Source organism: Cetorhinus maximus, chromosome 1, assembly GCF_964194155.1.
Source record: "Cetorhinus maximus chromosome 1, sCetMax3.hap1.1, whole genome shotgun sequence".
NCBI lineage: Eukaryota > Metazoa > Chordata > Chondrichthyes > Lamniformes > Cetorhinidae > Cetorhinus > Cetorhinus maximus.
This window is the reverse complement of record NC_135879.1, coordinates 56,234,620-56,259,553: the sequence shown is the minus strand read 5'-3', so window position 1 is coordinate 56,259,553 and position 24,934 is coordinate 56,234,620. Positions and strand designations below refer to the sequence as shown.

At 39.7% G+C, this 24,934-nt stretch overlaps 1 protein-coding gene across 3 annotated transcripts in view; it reads left to right on the top strand.

The window, feature by feature from the left end:
* otud4 (OTU deubiquitinase 4) overlaps positions 1-24,934 on the top strand; it is a 102,567-nt gene that overhangs the window by 5,382 nt on the left and 72,251 nt on the right. Inside the window, exons 2-7 of one of the 3 annotated variants that reach the window (XM_078540906.1) lie at positions 4,070-4,153; positions 4,739-4,789; positions 11,828-11,874; positions 13,596-13,668; positions 15,741-15,822; positions 20,532-20,682. In XM_078540906.1, the coding sequence (XP_078397032.1) occupies positions 4,070-4,153; positions 4,739-4,789; positions 11,828-11,874; positions 13,596-13,668; positions 15,741-15,822; positions 20,532-20,682 (488 nt within the window). Of the gene's footprint in view, positions 1-4,069; positions 4,240-4,738; positions 4,790-11,827; positions 11,875-13,595; positions 13,669-15,740; positions 15,823-20,531; positions 20,683-24,934 lie in introns of those variants that run through there. The other 2 variants (XM_078540925.1, XM_078540915.1) reach the window with 2 other exon arrangements.

Here is a 24,934-nt window from a genome sequence, read left to right as displayed (position 1 = left end):
TTATGGGTTAAGACCCTGGAGTGGAGCTTGAACCTATAACTTTCTGGTTTTTGAATTGAGAATGTTACCACTCAGTCAGGGATGTAAAATGAAATTTTAATACCTGAATTACACTTGTTTAACTTCAGTCAAAGCTTGATTAATTTGCCATTTAACCATCTCCTTTGTATTCGAGATGGGATTTCCTGACTCTCTTTACAGCAGATTTGTCATTTGCTGTTCCCCCTAGTTCCTTCTGTCCATCCAGTACAGGTTAACTCAATGCAGAATTTTTTGAGGTAACAAAATTTGTGTTTCTGTATCTAGAATTATCTTTCCTCCTGTAGCTCAGATCAGGAGATTCTTTTGTTTCACAGCTTGTGATTCTACCTGTGATCTTTTCCATTACTTTCCATCTCAAAATTCAAGAGCATTCTTCCTGATCCTTTACTTTTCTCAACCGCATGTTGCTAACATCTGGCCATGATTATTCTTTACTTCTGGTAATTGGCACACCCCTAACCTGTAATAAACTTGTTTGTTTTTTCTTGTTAGCTAAAAGCTAGAAAATAATATCTACACAATATTGACTTTAGAATATTTGGCAAAATTGGGAATATTTCTTTTATCAATCTTTGCATTGGAGAATAGCTGAATCTGCCATTGGAATGTTTCTCCATTTTAACAGCCCATATTGCCAACAATCTTAGCTTTTTCAAGCAGTTCCTTTGATGTCGTAACTGTATTTTGTTTTGACTGGCCATAATTTGGAGATGATATAATGTACTCAAAGTCCCAATCTGTTGCAAATTTCTTGAAATTCCATGCTGAGACCTGAGGTCCATTATTACAGAATAAGTATTGGCTTTACTGAGGTCTGTGGAAACCCTTCAAGCGTTGGTAGACAGCAGTCAGATTTCTTTTAATTAGTATGGCATAATGGTTACCACACAGAAGGAAGTAACCCAGCCCTCCCAGCCTGTGCTGGCTCTCTGCAAGAGCAATTTAATTTCTTCTCCCTCCAGGTGCTTATCCAGTTCTTTTTCGAAATCCACGATTGAATCCGTCTCCACCATTCTTTCAGACAGTACATTCCAGATCCTAACCACACATTGCGTAAAGTGTATTCACATGTTGCTTCTCGTTCTTCGTCAATCACTTTAAATCTGTCTTCTAGTTCTTTTTTCTCCTGTCAGTGGGAACAGCTCTTTATCTACTCTGTCTAAGACTCCTCATAATTTTGAATGCCTCAATCAAATCTCCTCTAAATCTTCCTTTCTTTGAGGAGAACTGCCCCAGCTTCTCCAGTCTATCTATGTACCTGAAGTTCCTAATTCCTGGAAACGTTCTCATAATTTTTTCTGCGCCCTCTCTAAATCCTTCCCATACTTCCTGAAGTGCGGTGCCCAGAATTGGACTTGCTGGACATGACACTGAACCAGTATTTTATAAAAGTTCATAATAACTTTCTTGTTTTTGTGCTCTGTGCCTCTATTTATAAAACTCAGGATCCTATAAGCCTTATTAATCACTTTCTCAACCTGTCCTACCACCTTCAACGATTTGTGTACAGAGGTGTCTCTGTTCTTGCATTCCCTTTAGAATTGTATGCTTTAGTTTATATTGCCACTCTTTGTTATTCCCATCAAAGTGTACCACTTTCTGTTCTCTGCATTAAATTTGTGCCATGCGTTTGCCCATTCCATCAGCCTGTCGATGTCCTCTTGGAATTGGTCACTATCCCCCTCCTAGTTCTCTACGTTTCAAAGTTTTGTGTAATTTGCAAATTTTGAAATTGTGCCAAGTCATTTAATATAGATCAAGAAAAGCACTGGTAAGTACTGATCCCTGGGAAACACCGCTGTATGTCTTTCTCCAGTCAAAAAAAGAACGACTTTCTGTTTCCTGTCACTACTACACACCCTCTGCTGCCATGTGTAGGTTTCCTTTTTGGCCCCACTCCTCTTACTACCATTTTACTATTTATATGTCTATTGAAGACTTTTGGATTCCTTTGTATATTAGTTGCCAGTCTCTTCTCATGCACTCTCTAGGTTCCTCTTATTTCTTTTTTTTACTTTCTCACCGAACTTGCAATATTCAGCCTGGTTCTCACTTTTATTATCAACTCTATTCACTCTAAACTTATTGAATCATCACAGGTTCTCAGCTTCTTTGACTTTACACTGTTTGCATACAGGATTGATGATGAAGCTGTTGATACATCTTACACATTTACATGGGACACAGCAAGGGGAAAAGAAGTATGGAATACTAATGAGAAACTTTGCCAACGAGAAAGAGTGTAACAATCTTTAATTCTTCTTTCCTTGTAATACCTGAAGTTGGCTCATAATTGGTCCACCTATGCTTAAACTGCATGGTTTTCAATTAGGTGTTCGTTATTCAGGTAACAGTAATCCAGGTGTAGCTATTTTGATGCACCTTTGTACCTTCCATCTGACCTTAAGCACCAATTTTCTATGCCTCTGGCCCCATGGCATCTAATATTCACAACAGACTGAGTTTTTCTTCTACTAGCTAACACCTTTATTTCCTCCTCACCAAACTTGCAACCTCAACATGGTGTCTGAGAACTGCTTCAGTCCAACTTTGTATTTAATTAACACTTGGCTGCCTCTTGGACTTCCATAGTTACACACAACTGCCCGGTGTGCATTAAGTAAGCATTGTCTTATCTCATAATTCATTTGATAGTTTGTTCCAGTGGGCAGCCTTGAAAACATAGAAGGTTATTATTAATTTGAGCAATTCTGAATATCAGCAGACTCATAAGTGATTTCCAGTCTTGACTTCATTCCTAGATATTTAAGGGATTAACATTTCCAGTTGACTATATGTTTCAAGCACCCAGATGATGTTGATAGGCAAGTAAACTGCTTGAGAGGCTTGTCACATGGATTCCCAATTTTTAAATTCTGGCAGACTCCCAATTTATTTGCTCCACCATTGGTGGCCATGTCTTCAGCTGCCAAGACCCTAACCTTTGGAATTTTCTTCTGCACCTCTGTATCCCTCTACCTCGCTTCTTAAAATCTAACTTTGGCCAAGCTTTTGATCATCTGCTTTAATCTCGCTTTATTTGGCTCAGTGTAAAATATTGATTGATTAACACCCCTCTCAAGTGCCTTGTACCCTTAAAGGTGCCATGTGCACGTAAGTTGTTTTCTTACATTCTTGGATGATCCAGCCCTCATCCTTCCCTTCCAACCCTGCAAGTGTCCACCCTGCCTAAAATATCATTAGATCATCTGACCCACATCATATTATTAAATCAGCTCCTTCTCCAATAATAGACATAACAATCTCATTCTTAATAGACATAACAATCTCATTCTTGTATTTAAAAACAAGCTCTGACTTTGTGTGATTAATGCCACAAGACATCAGCTTACGAAGAGGCCTTGTTGACACTTTGTTGCAATCGTGCAGTGTTTTTCTCACATGGAGCCTGAAGTTTACAAATCACTGTAATTTCCCTAAAATTCACCTTGGGAAGTGACAAGCAGCAACAATTACCTGAATTTGTGCATTTATTATCACTTCTTCCTCACCACCCATAAAATCTAGGTTGTCACTCCAGTCTTTTGAATGAGATGTTAAACCAAGGCCTCATCTACGCTCTAGGGTGGATGGAAAAGATCCCACGGGATTATTTTGAAGAAGAGTAGGGGAATTCACCCTGGTGTCTTGGCCAATAGCTATCCTGAAATCAACATCACTAAAACAGATTATCTGGTCATTATCATGTTGGTGTTATGGGACCTTGCTGTGCGCAAATTGGCTGCTGCGTTTTTGACATTATAAGAAATACACTTCAAAAATACTTCCTTGGTTCTAAAGTGCTTTGGGTCGGCCCGAGGCATTGGAAGGCACTATGTAAATCAAAATTCTTTTTTGATTTAAATGTTGGCCTTAACGAGGCAGTTTAGGTTAAATATTACGGTGTCAGCAGCTAATCATCACAACTGCCCCGACCTCATGTGAGCAAAGCCACAGGAGACGATCTGATTGTAAATAATTTATTGAACAACCTCACAGGAATTATTTCAGTTTATTTTTTTTTCAGGTTTTCCACACACAGTCTAAACACCTTGAAGTGAGAAGAGCTTGTGTTTCTTACCTGAGGAAGAACAGAGATAAGTTTGAAGCGGTATGCTTTCTTTGAGGTTTTAAAAAAAAGATTTGATTTATGTATCCAAACACAGAAATGGAAAATATCATCCTCTGGGTGGGCAGGTGAGCGGACGACTTACTTTGATTTACATCAGAAACAATGTTGAGCTGACTACTGGGTACACAACAGCTAGTTTGTTGTCCCCCTTGTGAAAGAAAGTATTACATTAATAGAGGAAGCAACTGTCCTTTGGCACAGTGTTTTGATACAATGCATTGTCCTTTTATTAACATTTATTTTTCAGTACCACAACTAGTTAGGTATGGAAATTCATGCATATTCAGAAGCATTTCTTAACATAAACTTTAGGATAGTCTAAATCTGGAACTCACTACCTAAAAAAACTGTTAAGGCCAACCAACCAAAAATTTATAAATTCTGATAGTTTTAATACCCTTGCCTAACAAAACTCCACCACGTCACCTTCAGTTGAAGATACAAATCAGCCATGATCTCATTAAATGGTAGAACAGGTTTGAGGGGCTGAATGGCCTGCTTTTGTTTCTATGTACTTATGCATTGCATCAATTGTAAGATTTTATTTTTACTTCATTATTGCAGTTCATCGAAGGATCATTTGATGAATATTTAAAGCATCTTGAAAAGCCGCAGGTATGGTATTTATGTTTTAGAAATGCTGTTTTACATTTTTACCTAAACAAAATGTTATCTGAGCAATCAGTGAACAGTATCTAAATTAATAACTGGAAACTTTAGAAGAGAAGCTGAATTTTCAGATCCTAAATGATACTCGAAAGTAAACCTGTTAACTGTTACATTAGTGTCTATGCTTAATTCAAAGTTGCTTAAGTTAAATTACCTGATAATTAAATATTTTTAAACACTGAAATTTCATGTTGCTGTGTTATTTATGTTGTTTCATTCAAATTGCTGGATAATTCAATATTTATGTGCAGAAAATAACTGAATTATCAGGAATAGTTTGTAGCTCTAAAACAAAAGTTAGAAAGATTGGGTGTAATTTGAACCTACTTGTTGATTGGAGACCCACAGAATTGGGTGCAGAGCTGGTTTTACACACCTGGCTTTACTGTCCATGGACTTCACAATTACCCCTATTGTCTATGTTGCATGAAGGTTCGATTTATTAGTAGCTGATCAATGAAAGCTCAGCAAGTAGCTTTAACAACTCCAAAATAATGGTCTGGATCTTCCGGTCAGTGGCAAAGTGCAGGCATACGCTGCTGACTGCGTTTAAAAACCACATTCCTACCTTTTTCATAAGCTGCAGTGAGAACTTGCTCTCCTGGCTGCAGTGTGGATCCATTGGCAAGGTGAAAGGTGAGCAGGGAGGCCTAATGATGAGGTGCAATTCCACCTTTTTTGCTATCACAAGCTAAAGACACACCCTTGCAGTTTGTCTTCAGTGTAATGACAGGTAAGTGTTTGTAATGAATTTATAATGTTTCTTTTGATTTTCTGGGTTCTTTCAATTCTGGCTGTCCAAACCCTCCACCCCTACCCACACCCATACCCACACCCATCAACCCCCAGCTCTTCTCTGACATCTGCGATATTAAGGACCCAGGGAGGGAGGAGGGGCAGGAGTGTTTTGCTGCTAATGGAACTACAAGTTTTGGGGCCACTTAATCTCAATTGCCTAAATGTCAGTTTCAGAAATCTGTCATAACATAAGGAAAGTGAAATTCAGCCCTCTAAAGCTCAGCTTCCTAGATCATGAATTTTCTGATCAGGTCTTTTGCAATTTAGATGCCTTCCGACATGCTAAATGTTGGTTCAGGTTTTTAAAAAAATGACTAACTTCTTAAGTGAGAGGAGGAAGTCAGGATGCTTAGCTAGAAGGCACATCTATTTTGGATATGGGATTAAGAGGACAGCATCAATGGGAAGTATTCTTAAATATAGTTTAGGTGTGACTTAAATTAGTGTGACTGAAATAGGCCATGACAGAAAATAAGTAACTTACAGGAATTGGGTGGATTTGAGTGATTTGTAATGTTTAATAGTTCACATTGCTTATCTTAATACAAACATCTTAATTCATCTTAATTCTAAATTCATTATAATAATAGGAGTATTATGGCATGTAACATAAAATGTATTGAGATTTTAGCCTGCTCTTTGAGGATGTCACCTCATGACTTTGCCCATTATTCTGTGAAAATTGCCTTTTTTATGTATATTTCTTTACCATAATATTGTATCTTTAATCCTTAACATTTCTAAGATGAGGTTAGAAGTGAAGATGATTTTTGCAAGATGGAGCAATTTAGGTGGGTGCCTGGCATTTAGCAGCAGTATAGAATAGATCTGAGCTTTGGTCAAACTCTGGGTCATTGGTTTGTAACATCAGTGTGGAAGGCGAAACTGAGGTTTTTCTAAACTGGGGAAGATATTTATGCAACTATTAAATTCAATTTTCAACACACTTTGGACTCTCTATTTCTGTCTTTCGGTTTGATATGTTTTCTGAAACAAAATGTTGTTACATTGTCAGACTACTTATTCGAAACCCAGTATTGGGTGAGCTGAAATTTCCTCCAGTTAAATATTGAGAGGATTGAAGCCGTCGTTTTCAGTCCTCGCTCCAAACTTTGTTCTTCAGCTACCAATTCTTTCCCTCTCCCAAGACTAAACCAGTCTGTTCACACCCTTGGTGTCATACTTGACCCCAAGATGAGCTTCGACATGTCCATGCTGTCTCTAAGACTGCCTATTTCCACCTCCTGCAGCATTGCCCAACTTCACTCCTGTCTCTGTTCACCTGCTACTGAAACCCTCATTAATGCCTTTGTTGCCTCGTGACTTGACCATTCCAACAGGCTGGCCTCCCACATTCTACCCTCTGCAAACTCTGGTGCCTGGTCAAGCTCCTGTGCTTGTTGACCTACGTTGGTTCCCAATCAAGCAATGCCTTGATTTTAAAATTCTCATCCTTGTTTTTAAATCCTTCCAAGGCCTCGCCTCTCCGTATCTCTGTAATATTCTCCAGTCCCGCAGCCCTCCAAGATATCTGCGCTCGTCGAATTCTGGCCTCTTGAAGCCTGATTTAATCACCTTTGGATGCCTAGGCCCTAAGGTCGAGAATTCCCTCCCGACAACTCTCTACCTCACCTTCCTCCTTTAAGACATTTGTTAAAACTCACCTCTTTGACCAAGCTTTTGGTCAACTGGTCTAGTATCTTCTTATGTGGCTGTGTTGTATTTTGTTTTATAATGCTCCACTGAACTGCCTTGGGCATTTTATGATGTTAATGGCATTATATGGAATAATTACTTATATAACTTTTAATTTGTTCATATTAGTAATGGTATATAAGGGGGTGAGATTAGATATTGCTAGCTATTTTCTGCAAACTGGAGGGAATTTACCATACAGTCTAGAAATTTTTGATATGCACTCTCTGATTGCTGCCATTACATGTGGATGAGAACCCATGCAAGAATTGGGAGGGGATATTTATGTATGATTTAAGTATGTTGTTCCTCCTAAAACAAAAGGTGGTGCTAATGTACAAATGTAAATTAGTGGTAAAGGAATGGTGCAGTAACTTGCATTAAAGAACAAGATATGAAATTCCACTTGCAGGTGATTCAAGCTGGATAGCAAACATCAGATGTAGGACAACAAAGAATGTCCAACTGTCTGTTAAAGGAAATGCACTTCCATGAAGTCCTACTGAAATAAAGCCCATTCACAAATAATTTAGCATTGTACTTTTTGGATTTCTTTCCTCGGAAATCAATCCATCACTAACGATTGAATACTAGATTTGACTCCCTGGTGATACTTCACCATGTAAAATGTGACAATCCATTTTCAAGGATCATCGTATGTGTAGGGGATAGCTCAGGGAAAAATACATTTAAAAATAATAATGCATCATGAAGAATAGAGAAGTTTGTAAATTTGTCGGTATAATTGTGAAGTCTGTGCATTTACCAGTTTCGTATTACATATATTCATATATTGTCATGGAATTGGTGCTGATGTGCAATTGGTGGAATGTGCCCAACGCTGTGCTGGTTTTGATGACATGCAGTTACCTTCCAGTTTCCATGCAAATTCATTTGCATAAACTCATAAAATCTCTGAATCAGTGTATCAAGTAGCTGTTAATCAATTGGAAGGGATTCATAACAGGAACAAGACACCCTCCATCATCACAAACAGGAAGGGGGATTGCGCACAAATGAGCTATTTAACTGACTGATTTATTGCTCTTGCTCGTATTTCTTAATTGGCTTCAATGTACTATTTTGATCTACCCTTGATACATTGGACCTGCAGTCGGCTGAGGCCACACAGGTTTTGCTCTGCTGTAATTGACTGAATTTTGGCTAATTTAATTGCAGCAACAGGAGAAGCACAATAAGGTCAGGCTTCAGCTGACTGTCTACTGGAGGTGGTAATGGTGGATTCATGTGACCACAGGTACCTGTGCATCTGAGATTCTGGGCACAACATAATGAACTTCCCTACATGGATGTACTTGGCATAAACACACCGTTCTGACCTGGGGTGCAGTGAGTTTTGTGGGCAGGAATGCTTTAGGCAGATGGATGTTTGAACCAGTGTAAAAGATCATGGATAATTGATTAAAGCAGTTATGGGTGCAACTCACTTGCGTTTATTATTTCACAATCTTTAGCGCTTATTCTGGGCAGAAATCATGCAGAAACTCCAGAACATTTTTGTTTGATTATAACTTGAATCCTAGTCTGATGGTGAATGTTCAATTTGCCTACCAAAGAGAAGGAAAAATGGGCTCTTTGTTTGGTACTTGGATCTTGATGCAGCTTATGTAGATATTTTGCAGCTAAAGACACATTCTGGAGCATAAGACATGTGAGATCTATTTAATTGAATTAATTGTTTATGCAGTGCCAAAGTAGCATATCTAGTATACAATCCGAAAGGTAACCTTGTATATAGTAAAGAACTTCTGAAAATTATTTCAATACAAAAAGGATTGTGCATTTGAGAGAGGCAGGTGAAGAGTTTAGAGAGACATAGGGAAAGGTAGCCACTCAATTTCTTCTTTCTTTTCAAGTTGATTTTTTAAAAATTGAATCTTGACAGCAAACAAAACCTTTTTGAAGGAAACGATTTGTGAGGGGGGGCGGGGGAAAGGCGAAGAGAAATTTGTTGATGACGAGAATGTCTCTTGCCTTTCACAAGCTGGAAATGAAGAGGAGTGGATGGATGCATAAACATGTTTCCAGTGTTAATAGAGCGAAGAGAATACCAGGGTTGAGGTGTGCTTTTTATGGGTAATGGGAAGGAGAAAGGGCTGTGGGAAGATGTAAGTGTAGTGGATGTGATGGAAGTGAGGAGTGGGGGGAGTTTAAGGGCAAAAATCCCCCCCCCCCCCCCCCCCCCCCTGTTTTTTGGGGGGGGGGGGGGGGGGGGGGGGGGGGGTGGAGTGCGGGCATGGGTGGGCGGCCCTCCGATTGGTGCCCCCAATTGGGGGCGCACCATCATTTTTTGTGGGCGGGCCTATTAAGGCCCGCCCAGCATGATGTCCGCACAGAAGCACTGCGCGCTCCCTGTGCGGGCAAGGGGGGGAATGGCAAATGTGGAAGTGCACTCCTTTGTGCGTGCGTGTGAAGGAATGCTCTGATCTCCCTGAGACTAAGTACTGCCTCAGGGAGGTCGGTTCCCAAAGGGAAAAAGTTATTGCTTCGAAAATTTCATTTACCATCCATGTCCCCATATGTGACAATGTCACATGAGTTGGGTCATGGGCATAACTTTAAGTAAAAGTTAATCTTAATTTTTAAATTCAGTCATGAAACCTTATCCTGCCTGTGGATGTGGTTTCATGCTTTTTCAGGTGGCCGCCAGTGCTCCTGACCTGCCGGCCAACCTTAAGGTTAGATGGGCAGGTCCACTAATTGCTTTAATTGCTTTTTGAATGGCCTCAATAGGCCGTTGACAGGTCGGCAGGTGCACAGTTGGTTTGGCTGCGTCCCCACCGACCTGAAAATGCAAATGATGCAGGATGACGTCGGGAGTTCCATCCGACGTCATTTTACGCATTGGCGAGCAGCCCCCGCCCCTGCTTGCCGATGGAAAAATTCTTGCCAAAGTGATAAAGGGAGTGAATCAGAAGGGGAAAAGAAGCAAAGAGGTGAGAGAGAGAAGCAAATACAAGAGTAAAAGGGAGGGAAGCAGATGAGAAGTAGTAGCACAAAGACACGAGAAGCCAGGTGAGAATTAATGTATCCTTTGAATTACTGTATGCAGATTGTTTGAGTTGATCTCATGTGGCATTACGCACACACAATCAAATCCATGTGTAATCTTCAGGGCAAGCATAGTTAGAGGAAAGGGGATAATTAGGCCAAGGCACGATTAAGGCACCTTTTCAAGCTGAATTTTCTGCCCTTATTTTTGAATTTCCATTATAAATTTTTGCATTCATATTTATAATAGAAACGGATTCTGTAAAATGTGTCATGATTTAATTACGCCTAGCCCAGTGGTGGCCATGCAGTGTTCCACTGGTAGGAAAATGTGACAAATTTGTATAGTCAGTTTCCATTATGAATGAGAACATAGGAATTTATGATGGAATAAGTTGACAGGAAATACAGTAGATGGACAAAAGCATCTACTTGATGTGCTTCCAACTGGGGGAATCTCATTTAGAAACCTTGAATGTGACCAATTGTAGGAAATGGAAATGTCACACTAATGCAGTAGTGGCAGAGTAAAGGGAACTTTATCCTGTATACAGCCTATGCTATATCAGATATATAAATCATTTTAGTTAGCTTCAGTTTGTTCTACTATCTATATTGATACACCTCATTCACTTGGACCATCTGCCGTATTCCCTTTTGTGTTAGTGTTTGTATTAATCTCTGCTTAAGGCCTGATTAAATTCCCTCATATGTCCTTCCTTGACGTACTATTTTCAACACTAATGATTAACTCTGGTTTTCCAAGAGACTGGTTTCTTCCCCTTGACTCCTGATACCTGGTCTCTGATATTCCTTAATGTTAACACTTATTGTTTAATTTCTGAATAATCGTTGCCATAGGTACAACTCTGAAATTATACGGTTTAATATTTATATAAAGTTTTCTTAAACTTAGATTTTCCAATTTGGTTTTGCTTCAACACTGACGATAGTCCATTTCTTTTAAATTATTTCAAGTTGGGGTTAAAATAACTGATCAGAAAATCTATGCTTTAAAGTATAAACCAGAAGGGAAAATACAAGTTCACACTTTGAACTGTGACAAAAGTTCTTAGCACTATTATTATGTAATTTTCCAGATAATGAAGCTCTTTCATAATAAGTGGAATTATTTGACTCTTGCTTTCTACTGTAATATGCATTGTTCTCTGAGGATAGGCAAGCGGCCCTTGGGCCTCTAATTATTGGGTCTGTAAAAAGCTGCAGAAGTGTCCTGGATTGTTCTCCATATGTGATAACACCATTGCACTGCCCCCCACCACCACCAAAACCTGTCTTTGTTCGGCACTCATGCTTGATGGGCCAGCTAGGGATCAGGAGAATGGCATGCTTCCGCTTTGTGGTGCAGTAGTGCACTCCTTGATGTGCTAGAACTATATTTCTAACAGTATTGAAAATATTTAACCTTTATTAATTTTTAATAAGTAGATTCTAAATTGCTTTTTTTTTCTAATGCAGGAATGGGTTGGACAAGTGGAAATCAGTGCTCTGTCACTCATGTACAAGTAAGACCACTGTGGATATTTAGTTTACTGAAAATATTTTGTACCTTACAAATTTAGGCATTTTTACTTTCTATTTGATTCATAGTGACTTGGAAACATACCAAAAGAAAGGACTTGCGTTTTATAGTGCCTTTCTTGTCTGGAGGGCATTTCAAATAAGTTGCAACCAATTCATGACTGAAGAGGGCCTCGATTTAACCTCTCATTCAAAAGGCAGCATCTCTGACAATGAAATACATCCTCAGCACAGTACTATGTGATTTGAGTCCTGCAGTAGGGCTCTCACACCTTCTGAGTCTCGTCAGAGTGCTGCTACTGAGCCAAGCTGGTACTTTGCCACTGCTGAGCACCTGAGACTCTTGGTACACGGTTATATTTTGAGTAACTGATTTTTCATAAACAGTGCCCAATATTTATAGCAAGCATTTTCCTGTGAACACCATTTTCCCACAACACAGTAGCCATGCTGGAAAAATTATCAATGAAAATGGCGATTTAAAACCTCTACCTATCCATTGTGTAAAGAACATCAATATGCAGCAGCTTGAATGTTATTATTTCAGTCCAGATTCTAATCCATAAATCCTCGCCAATTATTATTCCAAATCTGTCAAAGATATGATCAGACCATTTAGTTAATCTTAATTCATCTGTCCGCTACACTAACTCTTCTATCATGGCATCTAATTATATTTAAAATAGTTTCAGATGTTTGCCTTTATTATCTTGCTTATTAGATTATTCCAGGAGCAGAAGTATCCATCCATTGGGGAAACTCGAGAAAATTGCTGCCAGGGCCTACTGCCACCTTTTAATATGACTGCCAAGGCAGTAATGGTAAAGGGCAGGGGAGTGCATAAGTGGGGAAAATCCTTTCTGGCCCAAAGGTTCATTTGTGGCACATATGGATGGAAGAGTCTGCAAGATCTTTGTGAGGAGTTGGGGAGTAGCTGGTGTAAATCCAAGTCAGGATTGGGCAGTTGCAGTAAGCCCCTCCACCCAAATTTTTTATCATTTTCCACTATGGTCCACCCAGAATTTAACTGGAATCAGGGAGGAGCACCATGGCCTTACAACCTGCTGTACAAAGCAGACATGAAGGTAGGGTGTGGTTTTATACTGTACAGATCAGAACTGGGGACGCCAACTCTTGTTGGACGTATTCTTGGAGGTTTCATCACATGATCTTCCATCTGCTATTGCCCCACTTAGCCAAGCCACCTTATTTCCCCATCTCCAATAATTATATAACTATTAAATGAAAATGTTCAAATGAAAAAAACAACGGTGGTTTTACCATTGTATGTCCCAATGATTGATCTCACACGGCAACCCAATACCCCTCTCAGTGCCCACTTTCAATGTATGAGTTTGGCAAATATGGGGAACGCCTTGGCTTCAGCTGATCTCACCAGATGACGATAGATATGCATATGTTTTATCAGAAGTCAACTGAGGCAATCATGACTAAGATTTCTGCTGTTAAATTTTAGACTAAGTAATATGATAACTGAAATGATCCAACAGCCAGCTCAGCTGAGATTAGCTAACTCGGCACAGTTCTGGAACTACGCCTGGGACTTTCTGGCTATTATATCATGCTTGAAACAATTGAGCTGTGATGGCTGTTATCTCATGGTCTGCACAGTAAGACAGAGCATGATTAAATTTGTCATGGGTGCTTCAAGATATTTTTTAATCTGTTATTTTTAATTTCACAGACGAGATTTTATAATTTACCAGGAACCAAATAGACCTCCTGCTCATGTAACTGAAAATGCATTCCCTGACACGGTAAGTTACAGAAGACCTGACACAATCATGTACATTGGCTCTAAGTAAAGATACAAGGAAACCACTACTTAACTCAACTCCAGAGACATAAGCATATCATGTAGGGTGATACTGCAGAGTTTTAGTCATTCGGATGAGGTGATATCCTGTTTGCTCCCTTAAGCTGATATGAAAGATCCCATGACACTAATTGATGAAGAAAGTGGAATTCTCCTGAGTGTCCTAGCTAATATTCGTCCCTCAATTAACATCAATAAAACAGATTTTCTGGTCATTAACTCATTGCTGTTTGTAGAAGTTGGCTGTGCACAAATTTACGGGCGCATTTCCTACATTGCGATAGTGACTGTGCTTCAGAAGTATTTAATTGGCTATAAAGTCCTTTGGAATGTCCTGAATTTGTGAAAGGTACTATATAAATCAAGTTAATTCTTTCTACATGTTTACCATTTACAAATCAGAGATGGAACAGCACAGGTGAATTTTCTGAAATGTTTTGCTGTGTTAGGAGCACCAGAAGTTGCAGAGATGCCCGTTGAGTTTATCAATATTACACATGAAAGCTGTACCTTCATCACTGAACTCAAGTACTGCTATATCACAACCTTGGTGTCCTATTTGACCTTTAGCTGAGCTTCCAACCCTGTGCCTCCAAACCACCTCCATAACACCATTCATCTCCACCTCTACTTTAGCTCATCTGCTGCTGAAATCCTCATCTGTGCCTTTGTTATGTCTCGACTTGATTATTTCTATGCTGTTCTAGCTGGCCTCCAATCTTCTATCCTCCAAAAACTTGAGCTTATCCAAATTTCTGCTATCCCTATCCTCACTTACACAAAGTCTCACCCATGTGTTTGCTGATCTAGCTTGGCTCCTAGTTGTGCAAGGCCTCGATTTTAAACATTTTCATCCTAGTTTTCAAATCCCTCTAAAGTATGCATATCAGTAACCCCCAACCCACTCACCTTCAAGATTTCTACACTCTTCAAATTCGGGTCTCTTGTGCGTTCCAGATTTTCATTGTACCACCGTTGACAAAGTTGCTTTCAGCTGCTTTGGTCTTTTAAAGATGCTCCTCTAAACCAAGCTTTTGGTCATCTGTCCTAAATCTCCGATGCGGTTCTGTCAAATTTTGTTTATTAACACTCCTGCGAATACTTTGGGACATATCGTCATGTTAAAAGAGATAATTAAATGCAAGTTATTGTTGTTGGTGGAAGAACTTTATAAATTACCAGAGGTGATGACCAAAATATTTTGACATTGTTAGGTCCTGTACAGAATGCTTTTGAACTTGGTTCTGAGCTCTGCCAAGTTAAAAGGAAAATTAAAGAGTCGTTGACTGACAAGTACTTTCTGTTAAGAGAAGCCCCACCTCCACCCCAAATGTCTGTGAAAACTATAAATCTGTTAGTCTTTTGTTTAATTTACATATGCATCTCCTGAAGAAAATCTGTCATTTCAGGCCTGTTTTCTTCAGTGACTATACCAGTGTTGTCAACGATGCACCCTGAATTTACTTCAGTGGGAAAGGGACAAGGGGTGGGGTGAAGTGGGGATGTGCGAGTTGAGTGGAAGTGGTGGTCATAACTTGAGCCTGGCCTGCAGTGTTGATCCATTGCTGCTCAAGAGAATTAGCACATCACTGAAGCAGGCCTGAAATGAATGACAGGTTTTGATTGTGGCAGGAAATTAGAATTCAAATAGAACTAAAATATCCTGAAATGGTATTTGCCACATACATTTTGGGGTTTTGTTCTGAACTGTAAGAACAGCCTTAAACTTGATTTTTCCCTTTCTTAGCTTTCAAAATGCAAAGATAGAATGTTTTGTATTTTGTAACTTAGTGCGGGATTTTTGCCCTGCCACCCGAAGAGCTGGTGGGGAACTCATTCCCACCAATCACAGTAGCCCAGCAGCCATTTTATGCTCCAAGGAGCATTAATTGACTGGAGACAGGATTTCTACCCTTGACTTGAAGATTTGGATATAGATTAACAATTAATTGATGTCCAATGATGATAATAGAAAGGCTAACTGAACAATTTATTTTCTTGACTTGCATTTAGATCTTGTTGTGCTTTTCAAATGGAAATCATTATGACAGTGTCTACCCAGGGACATTTGTGGATGCTGCAGCCTTTTGCCAATGTAAGTACTCTGATTTTAATTTGCAAATTACTTTTGTTGTCTATAATTTGGAACTAGCTATTCAAAATTTCCAATCATGCATTCATTAAAAACAAAAACCCTGTGCTTTCTTTTTTAAAGAGCTCTTTAAAAGAGGTTTTAATTCACACAAATGTATCCCTACCTTCAGCTGAATGTCTGGATACAAACTTCTACTTTGCCCCATAATTCCTTTTGTGCCATGCATTTCTCCATTTAGCTATCCTGCTTAGAGAACTGGTTGTACATTCCAAGTGAACACTGGATGTAATGTGGAGGCTAAAGAAAAGAATTGTGTACTCTTACTGGATGCACAAGCAGTAGCTGTTATCTAAAAGGTTATAGGACTGGTTGCAGAATACATAATTATGATGATTCTATTTCAAGACTGCCATGCATATACATAGCAGCGTGTAGAAGTTACAACATGAAAGGAGAATATTGAGCCCAACTAGTCCATGTCAGTATTTACCCACCATGCAAGCAAATAATCCTAAACTGGTTTATCTGCTTTGCTTCCATATCCCTTCAACACTTTTTTCTTCGTTCAGTTGTCTGATTTAATGTTGAAGGTTCACACAGTTTTTGCCCAAACAACTAACATGGCAGTGAATTTCAATGTCTCACACTCCGTCAAAAAAAGTTATTATCGACCTTGTCCCATTCTTCCATAGTTTTTAAACACTCCTGTTATATTGCCTCATAATTTTCTTTGTTCTAAAGCCAAAGCCCAAATTCTTTAAGCCTTTCTTCATATTAGTATTTCCTCGTACCAGCCAGCCTCCTAATAAATCTGCCCTCTCTAAAGTCTCAGTATCCTTCTGTAGTACGGAGCCCAATGCTGCAGAGTGTTGTAACTGATATCTAAAGGTTTTAATAGGCTCATATCGCCTCTTGGATTTTAAGTTCAATGCTTCTTGAGATAAAACCTAGAATTTGATTAGGTTCTTTTGGCATTACCAATTTTAATGAATTTGCTTTAATGTCCCATGAAACTCCTTCTATCAGAGTGTAATTACTTATGTGTTTTTAACAAAGTATACCATGTGTCACTAACGTTGAATTCCACCTACCAATTTCCCCACATCAATTAACTACACCTTCTGATTGGTATCATCTACGAATTTCAATGTCATTCCTTCCAGGCCTGAATTCAAATAATTGATTTAAACAGTGAACATAAGTGGTACGGAGTTGAACCATGTGGTAAACTCATATACATTTAAACACTTGGGGGAAAAATTGGCTTTAATTCCTACTGTTTTCCCCTTTCTAACCATTTTTTCAATCAGATTGATAATCTTCCCTTAACCTTCCCTGGAAATCAGCAATGTGGTCCCCTGTCAAAGACTTCCCTGATGTTAAAGCACATTGTATTTCCTCCTATGTATCGTGTCTGAAATTTGTTATGAATAGAATCCACTTATGCTATTTCCAGTTATTTTCTTTATATTTAGATACCTGATAATTTCATTCTTAATAAAAGACTATAACATTGTCCATACCACAGACGTTAAGCAAATGAGCTTGTATTCATTTTCCATTCTCTCTCTATTCTTCCAGCACATACCCACATTCAGTAGAACCCAAAAATTAATTACTAAGCTCTCAACAGTTTCCTGGCTCATCTCTCTCAGGATCCTAAGATGCATCTAATCAGGCACTGGCATTTTGTCCTCCAATCTATCTCCTTACCTAAAATTTTCCTTTTATCTATCATAATGTTGCTCATCTCATTCTCCACAACTTCTTCAGGATTTGCCTCCTCTCTGACACCCTTCTCTTCAATAAAGACTTATGTAAACAAGTTATTAAATACCTCTGCCATTTTTTGATAATCTACAAATTGACAATCCTCTCCTTTTTGTGGATTATGCTTATTCTGTATCTCTGCAATCTCGTTTTTTTTAAGAACATACATAAGAAATAGGAACAGGATTAGGCCATTTGGCCCCTCAAGCCCATGCCCGCCATTCAAAAAGATCATGGCTGATCTGCTCCAGGCCTCAACTCCTCTTTCGTGCCAGCTCTTCATAGCCCTCAACTGCTCGATATTTCAAAAATTTATCTACCTCTTTTTTAAATACTTTGTGATCTAGCCTCCACAACTCTCTCGGGTAGAGAATTCCAGACATTCACTACCCTCTGAGAGAAGAAATTCCTTTGCATCTCAGTTTTAAATAAATGTCCCCTTATTCTGTAACTATGTTCCCTAGTTCGAGATTCCCTCACTAGTGGAAACATCTTCTCAACATCTACCCTGTCAAGCCCCCCCAATAAGACCGCCCCTCATTCTTCTAAACCCCAATGAATAAAGGCCTAACCTGTTTAGCCGTTCTTGATAAGTCAACCCCTTCATCCCAGGAATCAGCCTCGTCAATTTCTTTTGAACTGCCTCCAATGTCAGTATATCCTTTCATAAATACGGAGACCAAAACTCTATACAGTACTCCAGGTGTGACCTCACCAACACCCTGTACAGTTGTAACAAGACTTCCCTATTTTTAAACTCCAATCCCCTAACAATAGAGGCCAAAATTCCATTTGCCTTCTTAATTACTCGCTGCACCTGCATGCTAACTTTTTGTGTTTCATGCACAAGAACACCCAGATCCCTCTGTGCTGCACTTTTTTGGAGTCTTATCTCCATTTAAATTATTGTCTGCCTTTTGATTCTTCCTAACAAAGTGCATGACCTCACACTTTCCTACATTAAACTCCATCTGCCAAGTATTGCCCACTCACTCAACCTATCTAAATCCCCTTGCAGATTCCTTATGCCCTCATCACAACATGCCCTCCCACCTATTTTTGTATTGTCAGCAAATTTGGATACATTACACTCTGCCCTTCCTTCAAGTCATTAATATAGATAATAAATAATGGAGGCCCTATGACTGATCCTTGTGGCACTCCACCAGTTACATCTTTCCAACCTGAAAAAGCCCCATTAATCCTGACTCTCTTTCTTCTGTGTGTTAACCAATCTTCAATCCATGCTAATACATTATCCCCAATACTGTGAGCTCCTATCTTGTGCAATAACCTTTTATGTGGCACCTTATTGAATGCCTTCTGGAAATCCAAATACACTACATCTACTGGTTCCCCATTATCAACTCTGCTTGTAATATCCTCAAAGAACTCTAGCAAATTTGTCAAACATGATTTCCCTTTCAAAAACCATGTTCACAAAACAATCTGTTTGATTGCGTTAAACTTTTCTAAATGTCTTGCTATTTCTTCCTTAATAATGGACTCTAGCATTTTCCCAACGACAGATGTTAAGCTGACTGGCCTATAGTTTCCTGCTTTTTGTCTCCCTCCCTCTTGAACAGGGGCGTCACATTAGCAGCTTTCCAATCCGCTGGTACCCTCCCAGAATCAGTGAGTTCTGGAATATTTTGACCAACGCCATCACTAATCTCTGCAGCCACTTCCTTTAAAATCCTTGGATGCAGGCCTTCAGGTCCGGATGACTTGTCTGCCTTTAGTCCCATTAGTTTGTCAAATACTTTGTCCCTCGTGATAGAAACTGTTACAAGATCTTTCCCTCCCATTAGCTCCTTGCTTATTTGATATCTTTGGGATGTTTATAGTGTCCTCCGCTGTGAGGACTGATGCAAAATATTGGTTTAAATTATCTGCCATTTCCCTGTTCCTCGTTATCAATTCTCCAGTCGCATCCTCCAAGGGTCCCACGCTCACTTTAGCCACTCTGTTTTTATATACCCGTAGAAGCTCTTGCTGTTTGTTTTTATATTTCTCGCCAATTTACTTTCATAATCAATTTTCTCCCTCTTTATTAGCTTTTTATTCATCGACTGCTGGTTCCTGAAAAATTCTCAATCCTCTGACCTTTTCGCTGCTTTGTATGCCTTAGTTTGTGATTGGCTACTCCCCTTGACCACTTTTGTTAACCACAGTTGGTTCATCCTTCTCACCGAGCCCTTTTTGACCGGGATAAATTTTTGCGGAGCGTTATGAAATATCTGCTTAAATGTCTACCTCTGTTCTGTTACTGTATAGTTCTCATGACAATTTCCCCTTCCACTTTACCTTGGCTAGCTTGCTCCTCAGATTTTTAACATCAGCCCTTATCCGAATGTTCTAGTTTATTGTATTTTTTCCATTTCTAGTTGAATTTTGTCTTATTGTGTTCTACTCCCAAGTTGTTTACCCACAGTTAGTTAGTTTACACAATCTATTTCATTGCTCATAACCAGATCGAACAATCCTTCCATCCTAATAGTTCTTCTAACATACACACCAGTGCCATTTGAAATCATAATGTTTGCTTCAGATGCCACCTACCTCATATTGTAAGGATTTGGGGAGATACTTGAATTCAAATTGCAGGCAGTATTTACACACAAGAATTGATCATTCATTGAATCTGTGTGAATTCGAAGTAGTTCTGATTTAAGCAGAATCAGCCTATATTGTGCATATCAGGTGCTACAATTAAATTCAGTTAAGATTTCAAAGCTGTAGATTTTATGTACTGAGGAGGCTCCCACATGAAAGAAAATTGGTTTAGCTCAAAGTTGTGGGGATTGATCTGACTAACTTTGGCAGGGTCATCATCACTGGTGGGCGTAATCATAGAAAAATCGCTGGGATCTCATCCCATGAATTTTTAGGGCCAGTGTGTATAGAAGTGTAAACTTGAACCTTGTTTTATTTTGCAGCCATTCTGTATGAAATGCTTTACCAGAATGTATTCAAGGTTGATGTTGCTGCAATAATGCCTGCAATGCTGGATGCAAACAGCGAAGTAAATGAGGAACACCTCAATGCCAGTGAAGATTCCGATTCTGATACAGAAATAGTAATGTTTGGGTAAGCAGTCAAATTGAATACAGATTTTGCAGGACAAAATTTAGAAATTTTAAACAAAGAATAGATTCGGGGGAAGTCAAAAATAGGGACACAGTCAGATATACAATACCTGAAAATTTTACCAAACCTTTTTACCAGAGAAAAATCAATACCGTGGCCTGCATCTGCAGCATTTTTTTGAATGAAAATCAATATTCTCAATTGCACTCTGGTTGCTCCTGTGAAGGCATTGAACCCAGGTGGTAGGAAATAGTTGATGATGATCTCTACCTCTTTCTTTCTGCCCCTCTCTCTTGCTATGTCGCACACTGCTGCTCTCTCTCATTCATGCACGCACACATGTACGCTGTCAGCGTGCATCTTCCCTTGCGATACTGCCTGTGTTTCTGGAGTGAAGTACACATGTCAAACCTTGTTTTGTCTAGTTTTTCAGTACAGAAAAAGACCCACTAGACCATCCCAAATAGTTGTGATGTCTAATGGATCACATTGCAAACTCCTCCCCACTTGCCTGCAGCCATTTAATCTCCTGGGAGAGGCGAAAAGTCTAACACTGATCTCTGTGCTGGTTCCTAACATTGATCCCTTCATAAGCTTTTTTAAAAGAAACAGGGATGAAGTAGGCTTGCTGAATGTGGGACCAGGTGAGGGTCTGAACCTGATGCTACACAGGCTGCAAAAGTGCTAAATAAGATTTTTGTCCCAGTTTTAACCATGGAGGAAACAGGTAACTAATTAGATCTGGAAAAGAAACTGAGTGAGGTAGGCTGTGACACTATTCACATTATGACCAGCATGGTTGCAGGACAGCTGTACAAACCTAAGGCGCATAAATCTCGGGCTGGATAAAATGTATTCAAGGATCTGTAAGGAATAAAGGAAAGAAATTTCAGGAACGCTGGCAAAAATCTTGCAGAAATCATTGAATGCTACAGTGACTGGAGAAAGAAAAATGTTATTCCTGCTTTTCAAAAGGCATTTCGATTTTCAAAAGGCACTTGATCCAGTGCCACGCAACAGACTTGAGAAAACTTGTAGGTCACAGAATAAAAGGGAAAGTAGGCACTTAGATAAGAAATTGGCTGAGTGACAGGAAACAGAGTAGTGACAAATGGTTGTTTTTCAGATTGGAAGAAGGTTGGTAGTGGGGTTCCTCAGGGGTCAGTGTTGGGACCCTTGCTTTTCCTGTTACATATTAATGACCTAGACTGTGGTGTTCAGGCAGGGCATGATTTCAAAATTTCCAGTTGATAAGATTGGGAATGTTGTCAACTGTGATGGAGATAGTCTTGAACTTCAAAAGGACATAGAAATGTTGGTGGATTGGGCAGACAGGCGGCAGATGAAGTTCAATGCAGAGAAGTGTGAGGTGATTCAGTTTGGCAGGAAAGATATGGTGAGACAGTATAAAATAAAGGGAGAGCCTCTAAAGGAAGTGCAGGAACAGAGGGACCTTGGTGTATATGTACATAGGTCATTGAAAAAGGCAGGGCATGTTGAGAGAGCAGATAATAAAGAATGTAGGCTTTATTAATAGGGACATTGAGTACAAGAGTAAGGAGGTCATGCTGAATTTGTATAAGACACTAGTTAGGCCTCATCTGGAGTACTGTGTTCAGTTCTGAGCACCATACTTGAGGAAGGATGTGAAGGCATTGGAGAGAGCACCGAGGAGATTCACAAGAATGATTCCGGGGATGAAGAACTGTAGCTATGGGGATAGATTGGAGAGGTTGGGACTGTTTTCCTTGGAGAAAAGAAGGTTGAGAGGAGATTTGATAGAGGTATTCAAGATCTTGAGGGGTATGGACAGCGTAAATAGTGAGAAATCGTTCCCACTCAAGAGCACACCAAGAGCTGGAGGGCAGATTCAAAATAATTGTCAAAAGGAGTAAACGTGATGTGAGGAAAAATCTTTCATCCAGAGGGTAATTGGAATCTGGAACAAACTTCCTGAAAGGGTGGTGGAGGCAGGTTAGATTGAGGTATTCAAAAGGGAATTGGATTGCTACCTGGAAAGAGAGAATGTGTAAGGTTACAGGGATAAGGCAGGGGAAGTGGGACTGGGTGGAGTGCTCTTTCGGAGAGCCAGTGCAGACTCAGTGGGCCAAATGGCCTCCTTTTGCACTGTAAAGGTACTGTTATACTGCACTTTTCAGCAGGTCACAAAACTAATCCAGGAAGCTACAGACCAGTGAGTTTGAGATTAATTTTTGGTAAGATTATGGAAAACGTTATTAATAACTAAGTTCATGTAGCAGCTGGATAGAAATAAGATCAAAAAAGGTGAAAAATATGGCTTCAAGAAGAGGTCTTGCTAAACCAACTTAATGGTTTTCCTTGAGGGTTTGACAAATGAGTTTGATAGGTGTAAGGTACTGGGTGTGGTGTACTTGGATTTCAGTAAGATCTTTGATACAGTTCTCCGGAAAGGCGAGAACTAAAAATAAAGCAGAAATCAGTGGAAATATTTTATGATGAAAGCATAGTGAGTTGACTGAGGGTACTGTTATGGGATTGTCATCAATCTATGAGAATGTTATCACTGGATCTAGGAGTCACAAGCACAGTGATTAAATTTGTAGATAATACAAAGCTAATGAATGTTGTAGAGTCCAAGGGCAGAATTTGTCCCTCGTCGGGCGAGCATGCACCCGACCCAAACAAGAGTAAAATAGTGCGTGATGCCGCTGGGCGAGCATCCTGACATCATTACACACACTCGCAATATTTCGCTCAGCGAGCGCTGCAAGAGGCGGCAGTGTGCCCGCCAACAGTTAAGAGGCCCATTGAGGCCATTAATTAATTAAATCCGATTTTTCGCTACCTGTCCAACCGTTCAGTTGGTGGGTGGGCAAAAAGGCCAAGCGGCCTTTTGGAGTTTTGAGGAAACCTCATCCACGGGCAGGATGAGGTTTCTGACGTTAATCAGAAATAAAACTATAATGTTCAAATCTCATTTATAACATGTCCCTGCTCATGTGACAGAGTCTGTGCCTTCAGGGAGCTTTCAGTGTGCGTACCTGTGCGCATGTGCAAACCTCCGCGCTCACTCTCCTCCCGCCCCCACCCCAGCAGCGCTGAGTATTGCAGCACGCGATTCACGCTGGCTGGCCGTTAATTTGTCAGGCAGTATGAAATTGCAGTTGGGGCCCGATTGTGGGCTGCGGTTGATTTCGCGGCCGTTCCCAGGCCTGCCCAACAAGGCAAAAATCCTGCCCCAAAGCTGAACAGGGGAAATTACAGGAGGATTTGAGTATAATTGGGAATTGGACAGGCAGTTGGCAGACCAGATTCAATGTAGAGAGAAGCCAAGCACTTCACATGGGAACAAAAATTCAAAGAAAGGATTATTATTTAAATGGAAAGAAAATAAGGTGCATAAAAATTAAAAAATCTGGGGGCCGTGATTGACAAATTGAAGCTATTGCGACAATTCTCAGTGGCAGTAGATGGAGAAAACAGTGGGTTGCCACAATATTTTTAAAAATTGCATTTATTAAAAGAATACAGAAGAGCAGCCAGAATGATTGCAGGGATGAAGGAGTTGAATTATGAGGAACAATTATGTAAAATGAACATTTACTGGACAAGAAAAGGTTTAGAGATGATATGTTTGCTGTTTTGAGGATTTTAAAGTTACTGGCTAATGTGATATTATAAGCTCTATCGCCATGTCGAAAGCAATAGAACCAGAGGACACAGTCAGTGTTTAGAGGGTAAATTCAAAACAAATCCACGGAGATAATATTTCAGTGTGCAAGTGGTCAATCTATGGAACAAGCTTCCTAGGGAGATGGTGGAAGCAGTTAGAGTGGATTTATTCAAATACAAATTAGATAGGTTTCTTTTCGAAAGTAACGTTTTTGAATGTCTATGGTAAGTGTAATGTGATTGGGCAGTGACTTTACTAGTGTCAGCCATACCTCAGTTGATAGCATTCTGGTCACTGAGCCACGAGGTTCTGAATTCAATTCCCACTGCAGGACTTGCACCCAAAAGACAAGGCTGACACTCTGATGCAGTGCTGAGGGAGCATTACACTGTCAGAGTTGCTATCTTTTGGTGAGACATTAAACTGAGGCCCCATTTGCCTGACTGGGTGGATGCAGAAATTCCCAAGCCATTTTCTCAAAGAAGAGCAGTGGAGTTATCCCTGGTGGATAACTGAGGAGTATTTATCCCTCAACCAACATCACTAAAACAGATTATCTGGTCACTGTCATGTTGCTCTTTGTGGGAGTGTGCTGTG